General features: G+C 35.7%; 1 protein-coding gene across 3 annotated transcripts in view; it reads right to left on the bottom strand.

Annotated features, from left to right (window-relative positions):
• The window catches only part of SUPT3H (SPT3 homolog, SAGA and STAGA complex component), a 421,288-nt gene that overhangs the window by 201,152 nt on the left and 195,201 nt on the right, over positions 1-24,935 (bottom strand). For all 3 annotated transcript variants that reach the window (XM_059938581.1, XM_059938582.1, XM_059938583.1), the window contains exon 3: positions 2,509-2,593. In XM_059938581.1, the coding sequence (XP_059794564.1) occupies positions 2,509-2,593 (85 nt within the window). The remainder of the gene's footprint in view (positions 1-2,508; positions 2,594-24,935) is intronic.

The following is a 24,935-nucleotide window of genomic DNA, read 5'->3' as shown; positions in this document are numbered from 1 at the left end:
CATGGGCTCAGTAGTTGTGGCTCACGGGCTTAGTTGCTCCGCGGCATGTGGGATCTTCCCGGCCCAGGGCTTGAACCCATGTCCCCTGCATTGGCAGGCGGATTCTTAACCACTGCACCACCAGGGAAGCCCAATCTGGGTGCTTTTAAAATTTATATTATGCCGTTCATAGTCAGCAGTTTGAACATGCATTTCTTTGGGCTTATCCTTTTTGGAGTTTGCTCAGCTACTTATATCTATAGATTTACGTATTTTAGTAAATTCCAGACGTTTTCAGCCATTATGTAATTATACAGAAAGCCTATTTGCAATAGCAAATAAGAAGGTTAAATACTTAGGAATATATCTAACAAGAAATACATGAAGCCTATAAAAAGAAATGTTAAAACACTCATGAAAGACACAAAAATAGTCTTGAAAAAATGTAGACATTCCTTTTTCTTAGACTGACTCAACATTAAGATGTAGTTCTCTTTAAATTGATTTATAAATTCACACAATCCCCATAAAAATACCAGCAAGTTATTTTATGGAGCTAGAAAATTCAATACTAATGTTCACATGGAAAAATAAACATATAAGAATAATCAGGAACACACTGAGAAAAATTAGAAGGGGCGTCCAGCTGTAACAATCTTTAAGATATACCATAAAACCTATATAATTAAAAATGTTGTATTAGCACATGTGTAGACAAATAAACCACTGGTATAGAATATAAAATCAGAAATAGACCCCAATACATATGCTAATTTAGTAATGATAAAGGAGGCATCTCAAATCATTAGGGAAAGTAGATACTTTTTAATAAATGATGATGGTATAATTGGGTAGTCATTTGGAAAAATCTATAGTTAGATCCATATCTCACACAATAACAAGAATAAACCACAAATGGTTAGGAATCTAAATGTTAAAAATGAAACCATACAGATACTAGAAGACAATATGGATGAATTTCTCTTTAAACTCAGTATAAGAAAAGTGTTCCTAACTATAACTCAAAATCCAAAGGAAATAAAAGATTGATGCATTTGACTACATTAAAATAAAAATACTTGTATGCCCCCCAAAAGCTCATAAAAACAAAGTCAAAAGATAACTGTAACTGACACAGAAGAAGAATATATTTGTATCATATGCCACAAACAAAGGACTGATATACCTAATATTTATGAGACACAGGACCAAAAACTTGAGAGAAAAATGAGGAAAGGACACGAAAGCGTTCCTAGTGGCCAACACTGAAACAACTTGAGAAATAAAAATAAATAATAATATTACTGCATAATGAACCAAAGAATAAAATTTAAATATACATTAGTCCGTACATATGTACATTAAAAATTTAATAAATAAATGGTGATAAAGAATAGCTATTCCTTTCAGAATAACTGCAATTAAAAAAGATAAAAGGAAAGAAGAAAATAGAAAATCATTACTATGCAAATACCACAGTAATAACTGTCTCAGACTACACCCACTGATGAACGTTAAAATTAATAGGCAAAATTTTGCAGAGAAACAGTATTTGCATAGTCACAAAATATCTCCCACAAGACATTTATTAACAACAAAATGAAAAAAAAAAAAAAACTTCATTATAGTGGAAAAATTTAGCATATACCACTTTACCCAAGTTATCAAGGTTAATTTAAGATCACAAACAACACATCAACAACATGAACCCACTGATATGATACAGTGAGAAAAGCCCATCACTTCTGTGGTATTCTTGCCAAAAAGGCATAGCCACATTCTAACCATAAGAAAACATTAGACCAATTGACAAAGAAGAGCATTTTACAGAATAATTGTCTAGTACTTTTCAAAAATGTCAAGGTCATGAAAGACTTTAAAGCAAGACTGAGGAACTACCACAGATAGAAGACCACAAAGACATGACAGCTCACTACAGTGTGTTATCCTGGATTAACTCCTGGAACAGAAAAGGGACATTAATGGGAAAACTGATGAAATACATATAAGGTTGGTAATTTTATTAACAGTATTGTACCAATGTTATTCCTGGTTTTGATAATTGTACTATGGTTATGCAAGATGTTAACAGAGGAATGTGAATTGTATATGAGAATTCTCTGTGATATTTGTGCAATTCTCTTTCCAGACATCTAAAATTCAGAATAAAAGTTTTTTTTAAACGTTCTGAAAAAACTATACTGATATAATGATAAAAAACAGATCAGTGTTAACCAAGGTCAGGAGCTGGAGAAAAGACTGATTACACAGGGTACAAAGGGATGTTTTTGGATGATGGAAATATTTCTATATAATGATTGCGTTGCTAGTCACATGACAATATTCATCTGTCAGAAGTCATGCACTGGTGAAATTTTGTTACATGAAAATTATACTTCAATAGAGCTGACAAAGAATTCCAAATGTAAAAAAATGTAAAAAAAAAAATTCTTAAAAATATCTTGGGTTGTGATGCCAATATAAGCGGAATGCAGAGGAGAGATACCAAATAAGATTATATGCTCTTACCAGGTTAATTAACTGAGTGTGTACTACATCTTCTACCAAAACTGCTGTTTCATGAAGAGGCCTCCTAGAATCACCTAGAGAAAACCTGCAAAGAAAATCAAACATACCAATATTAAGGACTGTAAAACTAAGAAAGGCAAAAGTGAAAAATATTTATCATAATACTGTTTAATAAAGTACAAATTGTCCTCTCAAATGACAGAGCACGTATACAATTTTCTATGGACAAAGAATTGCATCTTTCCTACATAAGCTGAAACTTCCAGAGAAAAGTGCAGTGTCATCAATGTTATTTCTTGATTTGTGTAGGCATTTTTGAGGGCATTTACTATTTCAAAATGCAAAATTTTAAAGACAACCACTTCATAATATTGGCAACCAGAAAACTGTTACCATATCCAAATAACCTATACAGCTGGCCCTTCATATCTTCAGGTTCTGCAGGTTCCTCTGATTCAACCAACCACCAATTGAAAATATTCGAAATAAAAAAAAAAACCAGAAAGTTCTGAATAGCAAAACTTGATTTTGCCATGTGGTAGCAACAATTCACATATCATTTACATTGTATTTATAATTATTTACATGGCATTTACTTTGTATGAGGTATTATAAGTAATCTAGGGACAATTTAAAGTATATGGAAATTTCCCCGAAGAAGATATACAGATTGACAATAAACACATGAAAGGATGCTCAACATCACTAATCATTAGAGAAATGCACATCAAAACTACAATTAGGTATCACCACACACCGGTCAGAATGGCCATCATCAAAAAATCTACAAACAATAAATGCTGGAGAGGGTGTGGAGAAAAGGGAACCCTCTTGCATTGTTGGTGGGAACGTAAATTGATACAGCCACTATGGAGAACAGTATGGAGGTTCCTTAAAAAACTAAAAATAGAACTACCATATGACCCAGCAATTCCACTGCTGGGCATATACTCTGAGAAAACCATAATTCAAAAAGACACATGCACCCCAATGTTCATTGCAGCCCTATTTACAATAGCCAGGACATGGAAGCAACCTAAGTGTCATCAACAAATGAATGGATAAAGAAGATGTGGCACATATATACAATGGAATATTACTCAGCCATAAAAAGAAACGAAACTGAGTTATTTGTAGTGAAGTGGATGGACCTAGAAACTGTCATACAGAGTGAAGTAAGTCAGAAAGAGAAAAACAAATACCGCATGCTAACACATATATATGGAATCTAAAAAAAAAATAAAATGGTTCTGAAGAACCTAGGGGCAGGACAGGAATAAAGATGCAGACGTAGAGAATGGACTTGAGGACACAGGGAGGGGGAAGGGTAAGCTGGGACGAAGTGAGAGAGTGGCATGGACACATATACACTACCAAATGTAAAATAGATAGCTAGTGGAAAGCAGCCACATAGCACAGGGAGATCAGCTCCGTGCTTTGTGTCCACCTAGAGGAGTGGGATAGGGAGGGTGGGAGGGAGACACAAGAGGGAGGAGATATGGGGATATACGTACACATAAAGCTGATTCACTTTGTCATACAGCAGAAACTAACACACCATTGTAAAGCATTATACTCCAATAAAGGTGTTAAAAACAAAAAAGAAAAAAGAAGAGACATGGGACACAGTCATGAGTAGATCACTTTCACTGAATTTCCTTGTCCAAGATTCACTTAGGAAGGCAAAGTGTGTTATTTTGAGAGGCATTTGAAGAAAATGGTAACTTTAACATTACCATGGAAGACTATGTGTGTAAATACTACAAATAATAATTCTGTTTATTAAATTAAAAAAAAGTATGTGGAAAGATGTGCATAGGTTATATAGTAAATGCTATGTCATTTTATATAAGGGGCTTGAGCATCTGACGATTTGGGTATCTGCAGGCGGTTCTTAGAACCAATCTCCCTCAGACACTGAGGGACAACCGTACAGTAACACAATAATAGCCACATAGAAAACTAAAAAAGCATGTGATGTAATTAAAATGAAAACTGCTAAGAAAAATGCATGTAAATGGTGTAAACTATTATTTCAAATTATATACAAGCAGATTATCAAGAATGGATGACAAAGCTGATCTTAAAAGTCCTCTTCTCAATTTTCATATTGTGGACTAGATGGTCCTGGTAAAGAACATTTGAAAATATACAGTAATATATTAAAGACTTATATTTAAAGCATGCTTTAACCAGCAGGAGAGAAAACAAAAAAGAAGTCAGAGAAAATGAGAAAACAGTTTCACAGGATAAGAGAGCCCTGGAGCCAAAATTTATTCTTAAAGCATCTACTTCTTTATAGTAGCCTATAGCCTGGATTTCAACCAGCACAGTTTTCAAGGTATAGGAAAGAGGGCTGGGACCTCAAGAGAGGTATGAGGTCAGTTTGAGGAAACTACTCTGAAGTTGAGAAAAGCAACACCCAGATGGTGATCCTTTCAGTGTGTGAACTAGGAAAATACCACTCCAAGGAAGGCACTTTGCCTGTCTTACCCCAGGCTGAGTGAAAGAGAAAAAAATGTGGTACTGGCACAAACAGACTATAGGAAAAGAACAGAGAGTCTAGTAATAAACATATAATGGTCAACTGATTTTCAATAAGGGTGGCAAGAGCACCCAATCTGGACAGTCTTTTCAACAATTGGTGCAGGGAAACAAGATGTCCACATGCAAAAGAATGAAGTTGGACTCTTACCTTGTACCATATATTAAAATAAACTCAAAATAGATCAAAGACCTAAAACTATAAAACTCTTAGAATAAAACAGAAGAGGAGATCTTCATGACCTTGGATTTGGCAAAGGTTTCTTAAGTGTGACACCAAAAGCACAGGCAACAAAAGAAAAAAATAAATTGGACTTCATCAAAATTAAAACCTTTTATAAATCAAAGAACACTATTGAGAGAAAAAATAACCCACAGAATGGGAAAAAAAATGTTTGAAACTCATATATCAGATAAATAACCAGCATATACAAAGAACGCCCACAACGCAAAAAAAAAAAAAACCCAACTTAAAAATGGGCTATAGACTTGAATAGATATTTCTCCAATGAAAATAAACAAATGGCAAATTTCAAATGAAAAGATGCTCAAAATCATTAGCCATTAGGGAAATGCAAATGAAAAAAAACATGGAGATACCACTTCAAACCCATAAGAATGGCTATTATCAACAAAATGGAAAATAGTAAGTGTTGGCTAGGATATGGAGAAATTGAAAATGCTGTACATTGCTGGTGGGAATGCAAAATGGTGCAGCCACTGTGGAAATGTGCATGATATGTAGACACCACCCGAAACTGAACAGCTGTAGTGCTATAGTCCCCTTCTGGAACATCCCTGAAAGACAGTGGTAAAGGGAAATCCTCCCAGTGCACAGAACTTACAGCAGTGCACTTAGTTGTTTACTTGAAGGAAGAAATAGTTAGATGTGTAATTTTATACTGATTCATGGGCTATGAGCAATGAGTGGCTAATGGAAAGGGACATGGAAGGAGTATGTTTGGGAAATTGGTAAATTTGGGGAAGAGGTAGACAGATGTCTCTAAACAGGAAAAACAACAACTTGAAGACGTCAACTATATTTCAATTTAAAAAAAACTAAAAAAAAAATGAAGATATCTGTGTCTTGTGTGAATGCTCATAGGTGACCTCAGCAAAGGAAGATTTTAACAATCAAGTGGATACCATCAGCTTTTCCCGAATCACCCCATCACTGCCCAATGGGCTTATGAACAAGGTGGCCGTGGTGGGAAGGATGGACTTCCACTCACCAAGGCCACTGCTGAGTGTCCATCTGTCAGCAGCAGAGATCAACACTGAGTTCCCTATATGGTACCATTCCCCAGGGTGATCAGTTAGCTACCTGGTAACAGGTTGATGCCATTAGACCACTTCCATCATGGCAGTGGAAGTGTATTATTCTTACTGGAATAGACACTCTGGATATGGAACTGGCATCCCTGCATGCAATGCTTCTGCAAAAATTACCATCTGTGGACTCAGAGAATGCCTATCCACTGTCATAATATTCTATACAGCATTGATTCTGATCAAGACACTCACTTAACAGCAAGAGAAGGGCTACACTGGGCCCACACTTACGGAATTCACTATTCTTAACATGTTCCCCACCATCATGAAGCAGCTGGTTTGACGGAATGATGAAATGGCCTTTTGAAGACTGAGTTACAGTGCCAGCAAGTTGGTAATACCTTGTAGATCTGGGGCAAGGTTTTCCAGAAGACTATACAGTCTAGAACCAGCATCCAATATATGGTGCTGCTTCTCCCACACATAGAATTCACAGGAGGTCTAGGAATCAAGGGATAGAATGGGAGAGGCACCACTCATTATTACTCCTAGAGACCCACTAGCAAAATTGTTGCTTTCTGTTCCCATGCCCTTATGATTTGCTGGCCTAGAGGTCTTAATTCCAGAGGGAGGAATGCTTTCACATTTATGCCATTGACACAATTATTCCATTGAAATGAAACTTAAGACTGCAGCTGAGTCACTGTGGATTCCACATGCTTCTGAATCAACAAGCAAAGAAGGAGTTACTGTGTTGGCTGGGGTGAGTGATACTGACTACCCAGTGGAAAATAGACTGGTGCTCCACAGTGGAGGTAAGAAAGAGTATTTCTGGAATATAGGAGATCCCTTAGGACGTCTCATAGTATTACCATGCCCTGTGATTAAGGTCAATGGAAAACTACAACCCAATCCAGGAAGGACTACTAATAGCTCAGATCCTTCAAGAATGAAGGTCTGGGTCACTCCACCAGTTAAAGAAACACAACCAGCTGAGGTGCTTGCTGAAGGCAGGGGAATACAGATTAGGTAGTGGAAGAAGGTAGTTATTAATACCAGCTACAACCACATGACCAGTTATAGAAAGAGGATTGTTAACGGTCATGAGTATTCCCTTATTTTGTTATGAATACGTTTGTGTGTGTGTGTGTGAATGTGAGTGTTGGGGAAATATCTGTTTCCTTCCCTCTCTTATTCCCTCATCATGTAACATAAAATGTATTGGCCTTACAGTATTTAATTGTTATTCATTTTATATCATAGTATTTAAGCTAGGAACACCAAGGAGAAGTATAAACGTCACTCAAGGACTTAACCTCATCTTCTGGGGAAGGGGTTAGCGCATTTTCAGTTGTGTGCTGGATAACTGTATCACGTTAGGCAGAACTATGACCTTGTTATTGTCTTTATTTGGAGACTAAGTATAGTTTAAGGAGATATGGGTGCCCAAGTTGATATGGGTGATGGTTAATTTTATGGCTCAGTTTGACTGGGCCATGGGGTGGTTAACATTAGTTTGATATGTATTTGAAGGTATTTATGTGTGAAGTTAACATTTGAATCCGTAAACTGGGTAAGGCAGATTACCCTCTCCAATGTGGGTGTGCCTCATCCAATCTATTGAAGGCCTGAACAGAACAAGAGGAGGAGTAAGGGAGAATTCACCCTGTGCCTATCTTCAAGGTGGGACATTGGTCTTTGACTGCCTTTGAACTCATTTTGGGACACCATCAGCTCTACTGCTTCTCAGATTTCCATACTGTAGTTTTACCCTCCCCTCATCACATTTTATGTTGTTGATTTCACAATGTACATCTTTTACCTTGTGTATCATTAACAAATTATTGTAGTTGTGATTATTTTTACTACTTTGGTCTTATAACCTTCATACTAGACGTATAACTGATTTACCCACCATTAAAACATTTCTGTATTCTGAATTTAAGCAGTGGAATTTGTACTTTTATACATTTTACTATTACTGACTAGCATCCTTTCATTTCAGTTCAAAGAAGTCCCTTTAACATTTCTTATAGGCTAGTCTAGTGGTTATGAACTCCTTCAACTTTCACTTGTCTGGAAAATTCTTTATCTCTCTTTCAATTCTGAAGGATAACTTTGCTGGGTATACTTTTTTTGGCTGCCAGGAAAGCAAGAGTAAAACATAAATCTATTAATATAATTAACTACATAAAATATTAAAATAGAAAAACTATATGATCATATCCATAGACGTAGGAAAATCACTAAACAACCATTCACGACAAAAATTTTAGCAAAGTACGATTAAAAAGATTTTCTTTAATCTGATGAAGAGAATCTACCAAAAACCATATAGGGAACAACATACTCAGAAGCATTCAAACCTTTTGAAATTCAGACCAATATAAGGATTCCCACTATCACCACTTTTAGTCAATACAATACTTAAGATTACAGCGACAACATAAGGCAAGAAAAGGTTTAAACTATATAAGTATTGAAAAGAAAAAACTAAACTGTTCTTATTCACATATAATCTGAGTATCTACACAGAAAACTCAAAATAATGGGGAGACAAATTATTTCAATTAATAAAGAAAGCCAGCAAGTTTTTCAACTATAAGAGCAATCTAAATATCATCAACACAAAGGCAGAACTCACTGAAACAGACAGCAGAGTGGTGGTTACCAGGGGCTGGGAGTGGGGGAAACAGGGAGATGATGCTTAAAGGGTACAAACTTCCAGTTAGAAGATGAATAAGTTCTGGGAATGTTACATACAGCACAGTGATCATAGTTAACAGTACTATATTATACACTTAAAAGTTGATAAGAGAGTAAGTCATAAATGTTCTCACCGCAAAAATGAAATGGTAACTGTGTGACGTGATGAAGGTGTGAGCTAAAGCTATGGTGGTAATCATTTTGTAATAAACAAGTAAATCAAATCAACATATGTACTCCTTAAACTTATACAATATCAATCATATCTCAATAAAGTTGGGGAAAACAGCACACAAAGATAGAAAATGCAATTAAAAATATATAAATTGGCTCTAAACTTTATGTGAGAGAGTCAAGAGCCAAGAATAGTCAAGACACTTTTGAAGTACAAAGTAGAAGGAGATTTCCTACAAGACTTATTATAAAGCCATAGTAATTAAGGTAGTGTGCTACTGGTGCAAGGACAAACAAATAAACCAACAGAACAGAAAGAGAATAAAAAGTCCCCATTAGAGAGTAAACTCCACAATGGCAAAAATCTTCTGTTATGTTCACTGACATATTCAATATTTAATTCTTTGGACCGCTGGAACAAAGTTTCTCTTCCATTATTTTAAGTTAATTTAAATCACACCAAAGAAAAAGTACAAAGTTATCAAAGGGAAATAATTGACTCAAAGATAAAATAATGAATGCAATTCACATCTCTAGTAAAAAGAATATTTTAAAATACTTCTTATATTAATAAAACGTACAAATAATTACCAAGTTTTACCTCAAGCTTTTATATACTTTTCTACTAAAAATAATCATCATTAACATAAACATGCAGAGTACTTAAAACCAGCTAAAGATATAAATAGGGATGGGATTGTGATGAGTATATTATTTTAATTTTCAGGGTTGTTAGTTCTTCAGCTTTAATTTGCATTTTTTCTCATATTACTTCTGCTAAGTTTTTTTTCCCACATGCAGAAAGCTAGATACTGTCTTAATGGTTTCTGGAAAATAGAAATGAAAGCCACTGTACCTAGCCATAGTCACCTCTTTTTGCTCTGCAATGTTTATAATATTTTTAAGTCACTTAAAGACAAAATCCAAGTAATTGGTACTTATACATATCTTTTGATTCCCCCCCCCCCATTAAACACCTATCTTACTACTCACTGATGCCTTGACTGACTTGTCTTGGGTCTATTCCCAACCAAAAAGGTCTGATGCTCAATTCCTTCACATACTGCCTAGATGCCTAAAACAACGTCAGTACTGCTGGACCAGCTTCCGCTAAAGGTCTTTTAGGAAACGTTCCTGAAAAAGTTGTCCCTCCCCTGGTCTTCTGCAGTAGCTTCATTGCTATAACTCACAAGACGCTATTTTAGTTATCATGTAACTTTGATAACCATGGTCACAACAAGTAAGTCCAGAGCATTCTTGCTGGACTCCACTTAATCAAGACAGTGGCACAGCCACTTATACCCTATCCTCTCACTCAAACAGGATTGGTTTTATTCAATTCCAGGATCAAATGTTTCAGTGATCACTAGGGCAGCTGACTCTGCAATTCCCTTGTCAAGTGCATAATGAAAGTATGAAATAAACAAGACTATTCATGAGGTGAAGTTATACTTCTTATTCCGTACACTTAGAAGAGGATGTATGCTGAATGAAACCATGGGATACTGTTCCAAAAATTCTGCAGAACTTACCACTAAGCCTTTCAGTATTTTGTATGCTATGTGTAAGCCTAACACAGTCTAAAATTGGGAGATAGCCTTTACCTAGACATCTATTAAAGTAAAAAGAAAAATCTGTTAATAGAAAGTACAGAGTAAAACAGAGTAAGAACTACTTACAGAAACATTTCCAAAACACAGAAAACAAATTTTTAAAACTACACACTGAATATTACTACAGTCACTATGTGTTTCCAAAAAACAAAACTTCATTTCAATAGTTTCTAACCTCAGTTAAAAAAAAAAAAAAGTTTAAAAAAAAAAGGAAGGAAGATGCTAGATATCTGCTACCTTGCTCTCTGTTGAACCCCTATTTGACATCTTTAGTCAGTAATTTATGCCTAGATGCTTCCTGAGTATGGTGATACACTTTCAATGTCTCTGGAAATTCTGACACATTATTCTTTATCAGAATCTTTTGCTAACCTCCAGATCCTATGTAAATGTATATATCTGATGATGTACCTACCCACAGACCCATTCTTCTTACATCCACTTATCACCAACTGTTGAAAAGAAATCAACCCCAAATTCTATTTTTTAAAATAATTATAATAGACTTCATTTTTTAAAGCAGTTGTAGAAAAAGTGAGTGGAAAGTACAGAGAGTTTTCATATATCCCCTCATCTCCCTCCACGCCCAGTTTCCTCTATTATTAACATTTTGTATTAGCGAGTCAGTATTGATTGATACGTTATTATTAACTAAAGTCCAGAGTTTACATTAAGGGTAACTCTGCATGAGTTTCTCTATTGGTTTTGACAGATGTATAATGATATGTATACACTATTATAGTATCATACAAATGGTTTCACTACAAATCCTCTGTGCATCTGCCTATTCATCCCTTCCTCCTTTGCAATCCCTGGCAATAACTGATCTCTTTACTGTCTCCATAGTTTTGTCTTTTCCAAAATGTCATAGAGTTGCAAACATATGGTATGTAGCCTCTTCAGATTGGCTTCTTTCACTTAGCATTATGCATTTAAGATTCCTTCGTGTCTTCATGGCCTGATAACTCTTTTTTATTACTAAATAATATTTCATTGTATGGATATACCATGGTTTGTTTTTCCATTTGCCTACTGAAGGACATACTAGTTGCTTCCCAGTTTTAGCAATTCTGAATAAAGTGACTATAAACATTCATGCAAGTTTTGTGTGGATGTAACTTTTCAAGTCATGTGGGTAACTACCAAAGAGTGTGTTTATTGGATCATATAATAAGAGTGTGTTTAGTTTTGTAAGAAACTGCCAAGCTGCCTTCCAAAGTGTCTGTGCCATTCTGCATTCCCATCAGCAATGAAGGAGAGTTGCTGTTGCTCCACATCCTCTCCAACACTGGGTGTTTGGGATTTTAGTCATTCTAATGGCTGTGTAGTGGTATTTCATTGTTGTTTTAAGTTGCAATTAACTCCTTAATGATGTATGATGTTGAGCGTCAACCCCAAATTCTTTTAATGGCTGTAACTGTAAGAAAAACAAACTTTTCCAGTAAGCATATACAATACGTGTATATTTATCTCTTTTTAAGCCATACAGACATACATGTGATATTAGTACAAAAACACAGTATAAAACAAAAGAGAAATTTCAAAGGAGGTAAAAATGTATCAAACAATATTTTTAAATAAGCATTATTTTCTTTATTGAAATGAGAAAACTTTTTTGCTCTGATTAATTACATATATACAAATTATTAGCATTACCGACACTCCCAGTTTGCCTGAGACAGGGATTTTCCAAATTATTTTCTACCAAAGAAATCAGCCTAATTAATACTAAAAGGTCATGACATATTTTTCATCAAAAAAAAAAAAAAGCCAGAAAATTTTCGTTTTTTAAGGGAATGAATGAATAATACATAAAATGTGTATACTATTTACTTTCAAACAATTACCCTATTATTTTTGTTCTAGAGTCCCAAAAAAGGACCTGGGGAATTTGTCCCTTCATTTGGAGATAATGCCTTTCCACGCTGTTCAGTTGAGGACTAAGGCAGGGTACTCCGTGCAGGAGGAGTAGCAACCCAGCTGAGTCTCGTTGTAGTCACTGCCTCCTCCACTCAAAGAAGAAACAGCACCAGCTGAACAAGGGATGTGAGCTGAGGATGAACAGATACAATTCATACGGCCAGTATCCAATTAGGAAGGTTACACTAATGCAGCTCCAAAGTCCCACTGCAGCCTGGCCATCAGCTGCAAAGAAGAGGCCATCAGTTATGATGAAAAGAAATCAGACTGAAAGTTAGATGACCTGGTTCTGGTTCCTACTCTGTGGCTAAGTAGTACTGTAACCTCGGGCAAGTCGCATTTCTGGGTACCTCAGTTCCTCCACAATGAAAGGAGGGGACTGGATTCAATGATTTTAAAGATGTGTTTTCAGATATGTATTCTGGGTACGCAAGCAGCTATAATCCTTAAATCCCAAAAGCTTCTGTCTTCAAGAATTATAAGAAAATTATATTTTAAGAAAATCACTTTTATAACTCTTGTAAGAAAATTAAATCTTACTAAACTGAGTAAATTGGGCAAAAATCATGAAATTAAGAAAAAAAAAATTTTTAACAGGTAACACAGAATGAAATAAACAAATAAAAACAATTAGAGGAAGAGCAATAAAGCTAAATTTATTCCTGTCCTATATGTGGAAATAATTTCCAAGAAACATTCCATTGCCCCCTAAAAGACATTAAAAACAAAACAAAACAAAACAAGATAGTGCCTCTACTTGGGGAAAGTATCACAGAATTCTATATTATTCTTCTTTAGTATATCTGACAGGGTCAGCTTTTGAGTCTAAAATACTTGTTTTCAAATTTTCAAGCCCTGATTAAGAACAGAGTGGAAGCACTGAATAAGTTTTAATTAAAGGGATTCTTCAATTAAAGAGATCCTTTCACAATGTATATGTATATCAAGGCATCACATTGTACACTTTAAATAACTTACAATTTGTCAATAATACTTCACTAAAGCTGGGGTGTGGGGAGAGAGTCTGAAAAAGAAGCCAAGGAAGTAAGTTTAGTAAAAATCCATGACAGAGAGCCTGCTAGAACAGTCCTGAAGAACACAAGGCCCACAAGCAGATCTGCTCATAAAGATCCAGGAACTAAACATAAAAGGACAAAGAGACATTTCTTTACTACCTTGTGTGCGTCTTCTTGGATGCTGAGTCGCTTTCAGTACTTACCACTGGCTATAAACTCTAATGTGGTTAAATTATTCTGGATACTGTGGTTAAGTAATTGCTGTGGTCTTGGGAGCTAGTAACTGCTTTTTTTTTTTTTCTTTTTACTTCTGGTTTTTTGAACATTTTCTACCTCAGGTAATTGATATTACTTTGGAATGGACACTGTGACTACTGCTTGATGTAAGAAGGCCCTGGGTGACTTTCTGTCCCCAAAAGAAAGTTTCCTTTTTCTCTTAAAACCACTTATTTGATTATACTTTTATAGGCTAGGTATTACTATAATACCCAGGAATTTCTCCTAACTGGAATTAGAGTGAATAGCAGGCTGGAGCCCTAGCATACACTCCAGTCAGCTAACCTGGTACTAGACAGCACACGCAAACACAGACATCATACTGTTTATGTCATTCTTACCCAATATTTGTTGAGACTGATTTACCCTCTGTCCAAAGGGAGAAAAAAGTACAGCAGTTTGACCATGAGCAGTCATTTAAGGCAATCAGACAGTCATAAACACATGCAAATTCTCCTTACTCTTCAATTTTTAATACCACTAACCTTTCTAACTCTATGATTTTATCTACCTGTTTTCCAAAGGAAGAAATGAATTCAATTAGCAATGGCTCTGAGAAAACCAAAGTGACAAATAACTTAAAATAATTAAATAAATACCTAAGACAATAGCCAGGACATGGAAACAACCTAAGTGTCCATCGACAGATGAATGGATAAAGAAGATGTGGCACATATATACAATGGAATATTGCTCAGCCATAAAAAAAAAACCGAAATTGAGTTATTTATAGTGAGGTGGATGGACCTAGAGTCTGTCATACAGAGTGAAGTAAGTCAAAAAGAGAAAAACAAATACCATATGCTAACATATATATGGTATCTAAAAAAAAAATGGTTCTGATGAACCTAGGAGCAGGACAGGAATAAAGACACAGACATAGAGAATGGACTTGAGGACATAGGGAAGGGGAAGAGTAAGCTGGGACGAAGTGAGAGAGTAGCACTGACATATATACACTACCAAATGTAAAACAGATAGCAAGTGGGGAGCAGCTGCATAGCACAGGGACATCAGCTTGCTGCTTTGTGACCACCTAGAGGGGTGGGATAGGGAGGGTGGGAGGGAGATGAAAGAGGGAGGGGATATGGGGATATACGTATGCATATAGCTGATTCACTTTGTTATACAGCAGAAACTAACACAACATTGTAAAGCAATTATACTCCAATAAAGATGTTTAAAAAATACCTAAGCCAACAGTTTTTCTAGATATGATTATTTATCTCATTGCTTGCTTGATTTTTCAACATCCATCCCCCATCCTTTACTTTAGTATATATTCATATCTTATTAAAATGAAATTTGACAATATTTTTAGAATTTTATAACCCTTCATGAAATACGTATAAATATCTTAAGACATAAGAAAAGCAAGATTATGATTCCTATATACTAATGATGAAAAATCTGAAAGTGAAATTAAGAAAACACTGCCATTTACCATTGCAACAAAAAGAATAAAATACCTAGGAATAAACCTACCTAAGGAGACAAAAGACCTGTATGCAGAAAATTATAAGACACTGATGAAAGAAATTAAAGATGATACAAATAGATGGAGAGATATACCATGTTCTTGGATTGGAAGAATCAACATTGTGAAAATGACTCTACTACCCAAAGCAGTCTACAGATTCAATGCAATCCCTATCAAACTACCACTGGCATTTTTCACAGAAATAGAACAAAAAAATTCACAATTTGTATGGAAACACAAAAGATCCCGCATATCCAAAGCAATCTTGAGAAAGAAAAACGGAGCTGGAGGAATCAGGCTCCCGGAGTTCAGACTATCCTACAAAGCTACAGTAATCAAGACAGTATGGTACTGGCACAAAAACAGAAATATAGGTCAATGGAACAGGACAGAAAGCCCAGAGATAAACCCATGCACATTTGGTCACCTTATCTTTGATAAAGGAGGCAAGAATATACAGTGGAGAAAAGACAGCCTCTTCAATAAGTGATGCTCTGTCTATTTACAATAGCCAGGACATGGAAGCAACCTAAGTGTCCATCATCGGATGAATGGATAAAGAAGATGTGGTGCATATATACAATGGAATATTACTCAGCCATAAAAAGAAACAAAATTGAGTTATTTGTAGTGAGGTGGATGGAGTTAGAGTCTGTCATACAGAGTGAAGTAAGTCAGAAAGAGAAAAACAAATACTGTATGCTAACACATATATATGGAATCTAAAAAAAAAAAGAAAAAGAAAAAGAAATGATCGGAAGAACCTAGGGGCAAGACAGGAATAAAGATGCAGACCTACTAGAGAATGGACTTGAGGATACGGGGAGGGGAAAGGGTAAGCTGGGACAAAGTGAGACAGTGGCATGGGCATATATACACTACGAAACGTAAAATAGATAGCTAGTGGGAAGCAGCCACATAGCACAGGGAGATCAGCTCGGTGCTTTGTGACCACCTAGAGGGGTGGGATAGGGAGGGTGGGAGGGAGGGACATGCAAGAGGGAAGAGATATGGGGACATATGTATAACTGATTCACTTTGTTATAAAGCAGAAACTAACACATCATTGTAAAGCAATTATACTCCAAAGAGATGTTAAAAAAAAGGTTAAAAAAAAAAGAAAAGCAAGATTATGAAATTATCATCACAATGTAAAATTTACAATACTGATGGGGAAAAAAGAGATATATTAATAAATACATTTGTTTAAAGTAAAACAAAAGTTAACACAGGGTAAAACTTTGAAAAAGTAAGCATTTATATAACCTATAAGTATTCATTACTATAGGTATTAATACTCAGTCAACAAATATTTACTGAGTACCTTGTATGCAACAGGTGCTGCTCTAGTTGCTTAGGATACATCAATGAACAAAACAGGTTAAAAATAATGACTGGAGTTTGCATTCCAATGAGGAAAGGATAAAACAAACAATATACATGATAAATTACTAAATAAATGACTTATATGATAAAAAGATGACAGAGGAAAAAAGAAAACATAGAACAGGATCAGGAAATGGGAAGTGTGGGATAGGGGAAGGGAGGCAGTGTGAATATTAAAATGGACATTTATTAATTTTTATGTGTGAAAGAAATGGCATTTAAGAAATAGGAAAGAGAAAAAAATCAGAAAACTTGGTGAAAACCAAATACTCACCTAGGAAAGCTCATTGAGAATTAACAGAGCACGAGGCGTGGAAATATGCATCTGAGGAAGTTTACAAAATTAGTCTAATATGTATATGAATTTCTTCTAACAATTCTAGGGCAATTTTTCTCACATATCCTACATTCCTCAGAATATGGGGCTATTCCTAAGAAGCAAATAGCCCCATATTCAAACTCTAATGAACAGCAGCATAAAGCAAATGGTTATAAGCACTCCTTATTTGAGGACAGAAAAAAGAATGAATGAGAAGTATACCAATCACTGCTTGTTAGGTCAGGGAAGGACCTAAAAGATTTAGTCCATCTTGCTTTAAAGAGAATGAAAATAAAGGTCGGAGAGGTTAAATAACCATCTCAGGGTCACAAATCAGAAGTTACTTCGTCCAGAATTCTTTTTCTGCAATACCATGTTAAATGTGCAAAAACTGTAACAAATTAGACAAATTAACCTTAAATGCTCATTTATCTATGATTACGATTAACAAAATAATATAAAGGAAACTCGGTTCAATTTGTATAACTAAATAATCTTTTAAAGCTTGTAGAGAGATACATAATAACTTCAAGAAAGTTATTTTTAGTCCCTTAGGCCCTCAAAACATTAAATAACACAAGGATTTAACTATCTTATTATTGCTGAAATTTAACAGTCAAAAATTAAGTTTCTATAACATTGGATATAGACACAGTATAATCACAAATTTAACCCAAATTTTCAAGCACATTTCATGGACTGGGAATCAGAGATTCAAGAAAGTTAAAGAGATTTGCCCATGGCGTTAGCCATAGTAAACTTCAGAATTACATGCTGTGAGATGGTCACTTAGAGATAGGAGAATTTTGCACTATACAGATATTTAGAAAATTAGCAAAATGGATAACTGTGAGCATACTATACCAGCACTTCCCAAACTGTTACCCAGAAAAATACTACTCCGTAGTTAAATAAATTTAGGAAATATATTTTATTCTCTAGATTTGCAATGCATGTTACTATTTTAGACACTCTGAAAAGTTCTAGAGGAAAGAAACTTTTGGTTTTCAAGGTATTTACTGTGTATATAATCATTTTTCTAAGCCCACTTAGTTATGAAGCACTGAAAATCAATTTAGGCAACACCGACATAAGCATAAAGAGTCCAATATGACTTAAAAACTTTAGTAATAGGATTCCAAATACACTGCAGCCTAAGGTGCTAGAAGGTCAAGGTTCTTCAGTTTTTTGTTTTTGATTTATTTTGGCCACACCACGTGGCATGTGGGATCTTAATTCCCCGACCAGGGATCAAACCTATGCCCCCTGCAGTGGAAGTATGGAGTCTTAACCACTGGACTGCCAGAGAAGTCCCAAGGTTCTTGAGGTTTTTTTTGTTTGTTTCTTTTTAAATTTTATTTATTTATTTTATTTATGGCTGTGTTGGGTCTTCATTTCTGTGCGAGGGCTTTCTCTAGTTGCGGCAAGCGGGGGCCACTCTTCATCACGGTGCGCGGGCCTCTCACTGTCGCGGCCTCTCTTGTTGCGGAGCACAAGCTCCAGACGCGCAGGCTCAGTAGTTGTGGCGCACGGGCTTAGTTGCTCCGCGGCATGTGGGATCCTCCCAGACCAGGGCTCGAACCCGTGTCCCCTGCATTGGCAGGCAGATTCTCAACCACTGCGCCACCAGGGAAGCCCCCCCTAAGGTTCTTCAGTTTTAAACAATGAGATGATGGTGGTGATAATAACAAGCAGTTGGTTTGCCTGATTTCTCCCTTACTCATTCTATAGATACTCATTGTGGTTCTATACATTAGGCACTGAAATGTACACCAGCTGGGGCTTCCCTGGTGGCACAGTGGTTGAGAATCCGCCTGACAATGCAGGGGACACGGATTTGAGCCCTGCTCCGGGAAGATCCCACATGCCACAGAGCAACTAAGCCCGTGTGCCACAACTACTGAGCCCACATGCCACAACTACTGAAGCCCACGCGCCTAGAGCCCGTGCTCTGCAACAAGAGAAGCCACCACAATGAGAAGACTGCGCACCGCAACGGAGAGTAGCCCCTGCTTGATGCAACTAGAGAAAGCCCCTGCGCAGCAACGAAGACGGAACACAGCCAAGAATAAATAAATAAAATAAATAAATTTATTTAAAAGAAATTTACACCAGCTGAGAATTTTTAATGTTATTACAAACTAAGGATTTTTCTGTAGCTCCGGTCAGCAGCCACCAGAACCTGCCTAAAGCTCATCTGGATCACCTAACAGTGGCAGCTCCTCACTTCTGAAAGCCAATTAGGAACGGACTCAACTTGCCTCTGAGTATCAACCAATGCACGTCAGTCTCATCTGAGTAACCTCTCGTCTACAGATGACGTCAGCCTCCAGAAAACACCAATCAATCCCTGAACTCCATGCTTCCCGAAAACTCTATGTAAGATCAGCAGTCTTCCCTGCTGCGAGATCGTGCTTGACCAGCATATACCTTTCCTTTATGGTAATAAAAAATAAACCTAGTTTTCTCTATTTCAGATATTGAATGTTGAATGATGGTCTTATTACACTTTCACACAGTGTTTGAGAAAGACCGCTTTCACAACCCTGTCAGCCTAACCCCTCCTCCTCTCTTTTCTCCCACTTTTTATTTTGAAAGATTTCAAATCAACATAAAAATTGAAATTATGGCACAATGAACACCTATATATCCTTCAGCTAATATCACCAACTGTTAACATTTTAGCACGTTTGCTTTCTCACACATATTTATATAAATGCATACAAAAACATATTACACACTACATACATATATACTTGGATCTTCATCTCTATTTTTCTTTGAACAGTAAATGTCTATTGAGTTCTTTACATGTGCCTGACATGAATTATGTCATTTAAACCTCTTAAAGACCCCATAACCCATTATCACTATGCCTATCCCTCCCCCTCTTGGAGAGACATTCCTTACAGTAAGTGAAGTTCTGTTTGCTAACTTCCATACACTGGGCTTAGTTTTGCCGCCTAGAACTAGATAAAATATCAAATCTATCTTTTACATGATGGGTCTTCAAAAATATGAAAAAAGTTTTCTTAAATTTTTTTTCGGGTAAATAGGATCTTTTTTAAACAGTTTGAGATATTTATATACCATAAAATTCAGGTTTAAAGTGTACAATGCAATGATTTTTAGTAAATTTAAAGAATTGTACCACCATCACCATAATCCAGTTTTAGAAACACTTCCATCGTTCCAAAAAGATGCCTCATGCCCATTTCCAGTTAATTCCCATTCTCACCCCTATCCCCAGGCAACCATTAATCTACTTGAAGAAACCATGCACCCTCTCTCTAAAGGGGCGTATCCTTTTCCAATTACCACCACTTCCAATCCTCGCTTGAATCAGAGCAGTTCGGCATTTACTTGGCCTAGATATTGGGGTCCTGCCCAAGATTTCATTTGATAAAAAAAAGTTCCAAAATTTTTAAATAAACAAAAGAAATGAAAACCTATAATTTAAGTGTTTAACAAGTCATAAGCCAAATATAAAATCCTGTAAGCTAAGAGATATCCTTTAGACAAAAGATTCACTAATCAACGCTTTGTGGGCCGGGAAGAGTTGAACCAACTATCAAGCTGCCTTTGTCTGGACTATAATTCTCCATCTCATCCATAAGAAGATCTTGTTGAAATTTTGTACTCTACTGCCATACTCTTATCAGGAAGGGAAATTATTTTACTCAAGTATGAACTGTGAATTCATGTAGGTTCCTACTCATTCATTACAGATCCCAGAATTTTTATTGAGATTGATGTCAAATTCACAAGGGTGTAATGACTAGAAACCTCCTCTCCCCTGTCATTTTTTTAATTGAAGCAAACTTGTGCCAAAATTATAACTTAATTACACTTCCTTAAATAGCATTCTAGAAAAACCACCTGGTAATAATTAATACCACTGTTGTAAATAACCTCTCTCCTAATGTACTTTTATTTCCAGGATTTAATTTATCACCCAAAACAATGGTTTCAGTCTCATATACTATAATACTGACTAAATAAATCTGTAAATTAAAATATATGGAAAACAGTACAAAACTGTTATATCACCAATTAAGCAACTCAGAAATTAATTGTACAAATATTCATGACTGCCAACAGGAAAATACATAATATATTCCAGTTGCAGTACATAATACATCCCATTTGCTCCTTCACAAAGGGCTTCAGTTTCAATCAGGAGGTGTACAAGACAATTATCTTTCTAGAATATGTAAACTGGACAATTATCGGTCACTTCCGTCTGAGAAAACTATGAAAAAGTTTATCTCTAGTTTCCACAATTTTCCTCAAATCAAAATAAAATTTAGTATGCCTAGAAAAAATGCATTTTAAGTCTTTCTCAAGAACATGGATAAAAAAGTGATAAAAGAGAAAGAAGTTTGGACAATTATATATAACAATTCTACTGAGAATAAACATATAGGATATAATAAATGATCTCTTGGTTTTACTTTAAAATTTTGGCATGTATAAATAAGACTCTTTCATAGATATTTATACACATTATCAGTGAAAGTCATGAGTTAATCTTTAAATTAATAACATTATGAAATTCTTAGTCTGTATTTCTAGTTGCTTACAACGAATAACGTGCAGTCTTCTAAACGTGTTAAAAATATTAAAACGTATGTCATGTACCAACTACCAGTCTATATATTATCTTCATAAGGACTAGCTCCATAGTAGCAAATAAAAATAGTAATAATAATTAATATCAATAAAATAGAAGTTAACACCTAGGCTTAGAACCATCATAGAATCCTACAACTTTCAAACTCCTTTGCTCTGTATATAAAAACCTTTGAAATCTGGCTTCTGCCTTCAGTTCTGGCCTTATTTCCAGCCATGCATCCTTTGTTCCCGTTTGACATATCAAAAACTACCTGAAGATAGCTGACGATACAATGAGCTTCACATCTTCTGGCCTTTGTATGTGATGTTCTCTCTGGCCTTTGTTTCTTCTTTCATTCAACTAATTCCTCCAAAATTTAGTTCAAGGGGTACCACCCTTGCAAAGTTTTCCCTAATCCCCAGTTTAATTTAGATGCTTCTCTGTGGTATATTGCATTGATAGCCCTAACTCTTTACCACACACTATATCCATTCCCATTGCTAAGTAACTTCAAGTGTTTTCAAGCTATAACTCTGAACTCAATCATGTTGCATGCTTTGGCCAATAGGATGTTAGCAAGCAGAGGAGAGGCTAAGAAGCACTGAAGCATTTCAAGTTATGATCCTGCACTCTGCCACTGCCATGAAAATGTGCCCAGGCTAGTATACTGGCCGACTAAAGACACACGAAGTAGAGATGAGCCTCCAGTTCTCTCAGTCGAGACACCCTAGATCAGTCAGATGACAGAACCCAGTCAAGACTGGTAGAGCTGCCTAATCTACTATCCCAGACACATAAACACAAATGCTGAGGTTTTACCACTGACGTTTTATGGCTTTTTGTTATGCAGCACTATTGTGGTAGTAAATAACAGATCCACCCTCCTAGATGCTTCCACAGCACTTATAGCACATATTACATCACACGTTTATAGTGACTCATTTATCTCTTCTCCCCTAGACTGTAGAGGAGAGAGCATGTCTTATTTAAATTTGTATTCTCAGCATCTAACACAATGCCAGTTGCATGTAGGCATGAAATATATGTTTGTGAAAATAAGGGGGGAAAGGTGGAGGGAGGAAAGGAAGTAAAGAAGGAAAGAGGGAGGGAAAGAGGTGAGAACGAGAAAGAAAGAATCAAAAGGACTGTTGTGTTGAAGAAGAAAACATTCTTACGGAAAAACATACAGGTGATGAAGGACAGCTATTTCGATGGGATTTACCTCCCATCTGATTTCACTGGGATCTCAGGTTCCAAGGAGTCTTCTGCCCTATGGGGCACACACACTAAATACTGGTAGAGTAGATCAAAACCTTAAAGCACATAGATAGCTGCCTCTTAGATTAGAAAAAATACCTACAATTCATGTGACTTGTGAATATGGTGTTAGCAGGAAAGAGCCAGTAACTGTAGTACTCTGGCCAACAGCATGGGATGGCATTACATTATGCAGTAGAAGATACCAGGGCAGAGAATCAAAGGGTGTATGTTCGAAATCTTAACATTTTCACATGTAGAGGTAGCAAGCAGAACTGCAAAGATGCCAAAGGAAAAGAGCCCCCATTTTTTTTCTCCTGTAAACCCATACACATATACCACTGTTTCTACAACTTTGCCTCTACCTAGAAGGCCTTACTGTACTCCCTCAACATGCCACCACCTTTTATCACCTGTTTAATACCATTATATCTTTTAAGGTCTTGATCAAATGTTTCCCCTTCTATGAAATCATCTCTAACACCTATCCAAAGAAGAACTAATTATACCCTTTGAAATCTGTACACACATATTTATGGCATAAGAATACTACATTAGTGCTAATTGCATGATGGTAGAGACTTGATCTTTTTCATCATGAAATGAAACAGCACATAGTGGAAACTCAATAAATGTTTACTGAATAAAACAACAGCACAAGGAAAAAAATGTTAAAAATTTTATTATAGTTGGTATGTTTTGGGGAACAGGTAAAAATTACTCAAAAAAGTGTCAGATTATGATATAATTTTTTCACAGCAGCGTATATAAAAAAAGAAAAGAAAAAAATCAATGAATCTGAAAGGACATAAGATTTATAGTCACCATAATAACAGCAATGAGGAAAGTAACAGCAAATGATATTTATAAAACATATTGAGAATTTACTATTTGCTAGACACTATTGAACTGATTTAAATGTCAAAACAGCCCATAAGGTAGGTACTATTATTTCCATTTCCAGGCTTGAAGAATTTAACTAGATTATCCAAGGTCACACATTTAATGAGTGGCAGAAATAGGATTCCAACTCTCACCAGTCTAACCGCAAACTTTAAAAATCAACCCCCTGACTACTCTGTAATACTGTCTTTCATAGGAACTGAAGGGACCTCATACGTCATTTATTTCCGCTTCTGAAACAATAAAAAATAAAATAAAAAATTTAAAATGATGTAAGTATATATCCAATTAGGGTGCTTGCACTAGGTTGTTGGATGACACTTAGATAAATTATGAATGACTTTTTGACAATTAAGTGTGAACACATGGAAAAATAAACAAATGTGTAACAGGCTACAATAGTTAAGTTTATAGGATTAAGAGGAAAAAAACATGGAGAATTGGAACATCAAATGCTTTTCATATCAAGACCCAGAAAAAGAAATCTACTGGAAGGTTAAACAAAAAAATCTTCCAAGTCAAATGCAAATCAATGGCTTCCTCTCTATTTATTCAAATCGCTTATGACATGAAATTCATCTTTTAAGTCTCAAGAATTATTGTAAATATTAAAAATGCATAACTGGGAAAATCCATGGCACCCTTATGCATGAATCACAGATGCATATGCATAAATCACTGGGGTTCTGGAACAAAGTTCAGAAATCACTCTACTAATTAATATAAAATTTTCCCAAACTAAAACTTGGTAAAAATTACGATTTAATGCAGAAATACTAAAACAGTAAGTGTAGGGTTAATTTCATCATACTAGATGTGTTATAATAAAGATTACACAGAGATTAAAATTGATACTTAGAGACAGGTTGATTAATTAGGTATGTGATTATTATTATATTCATAGTGAAATTTTCCTTGTAGCTTAAAGATACCAATACCATTCATA

This window comes from Balaenoptera ricei, chromosome 11 (genome assembly GCF_028023285.1).
Source record: "Balaenoptera ricei isolate mBalRic1 chromosome 11, mBalRic1.hap2, whole genome shotgun sequence".
In the NCBI taxonomy this organism is placed as follows: domain Eukaryota; kingdom Metazoa; phylum Chordata; class Mammalia; order Artiodactyla; family Balaenopteridae; genus Balaenoptera; species Balaenoptera ricei.
This window is presented reverse-complemented; position numbering and strand designations above follow the sequence as displayed.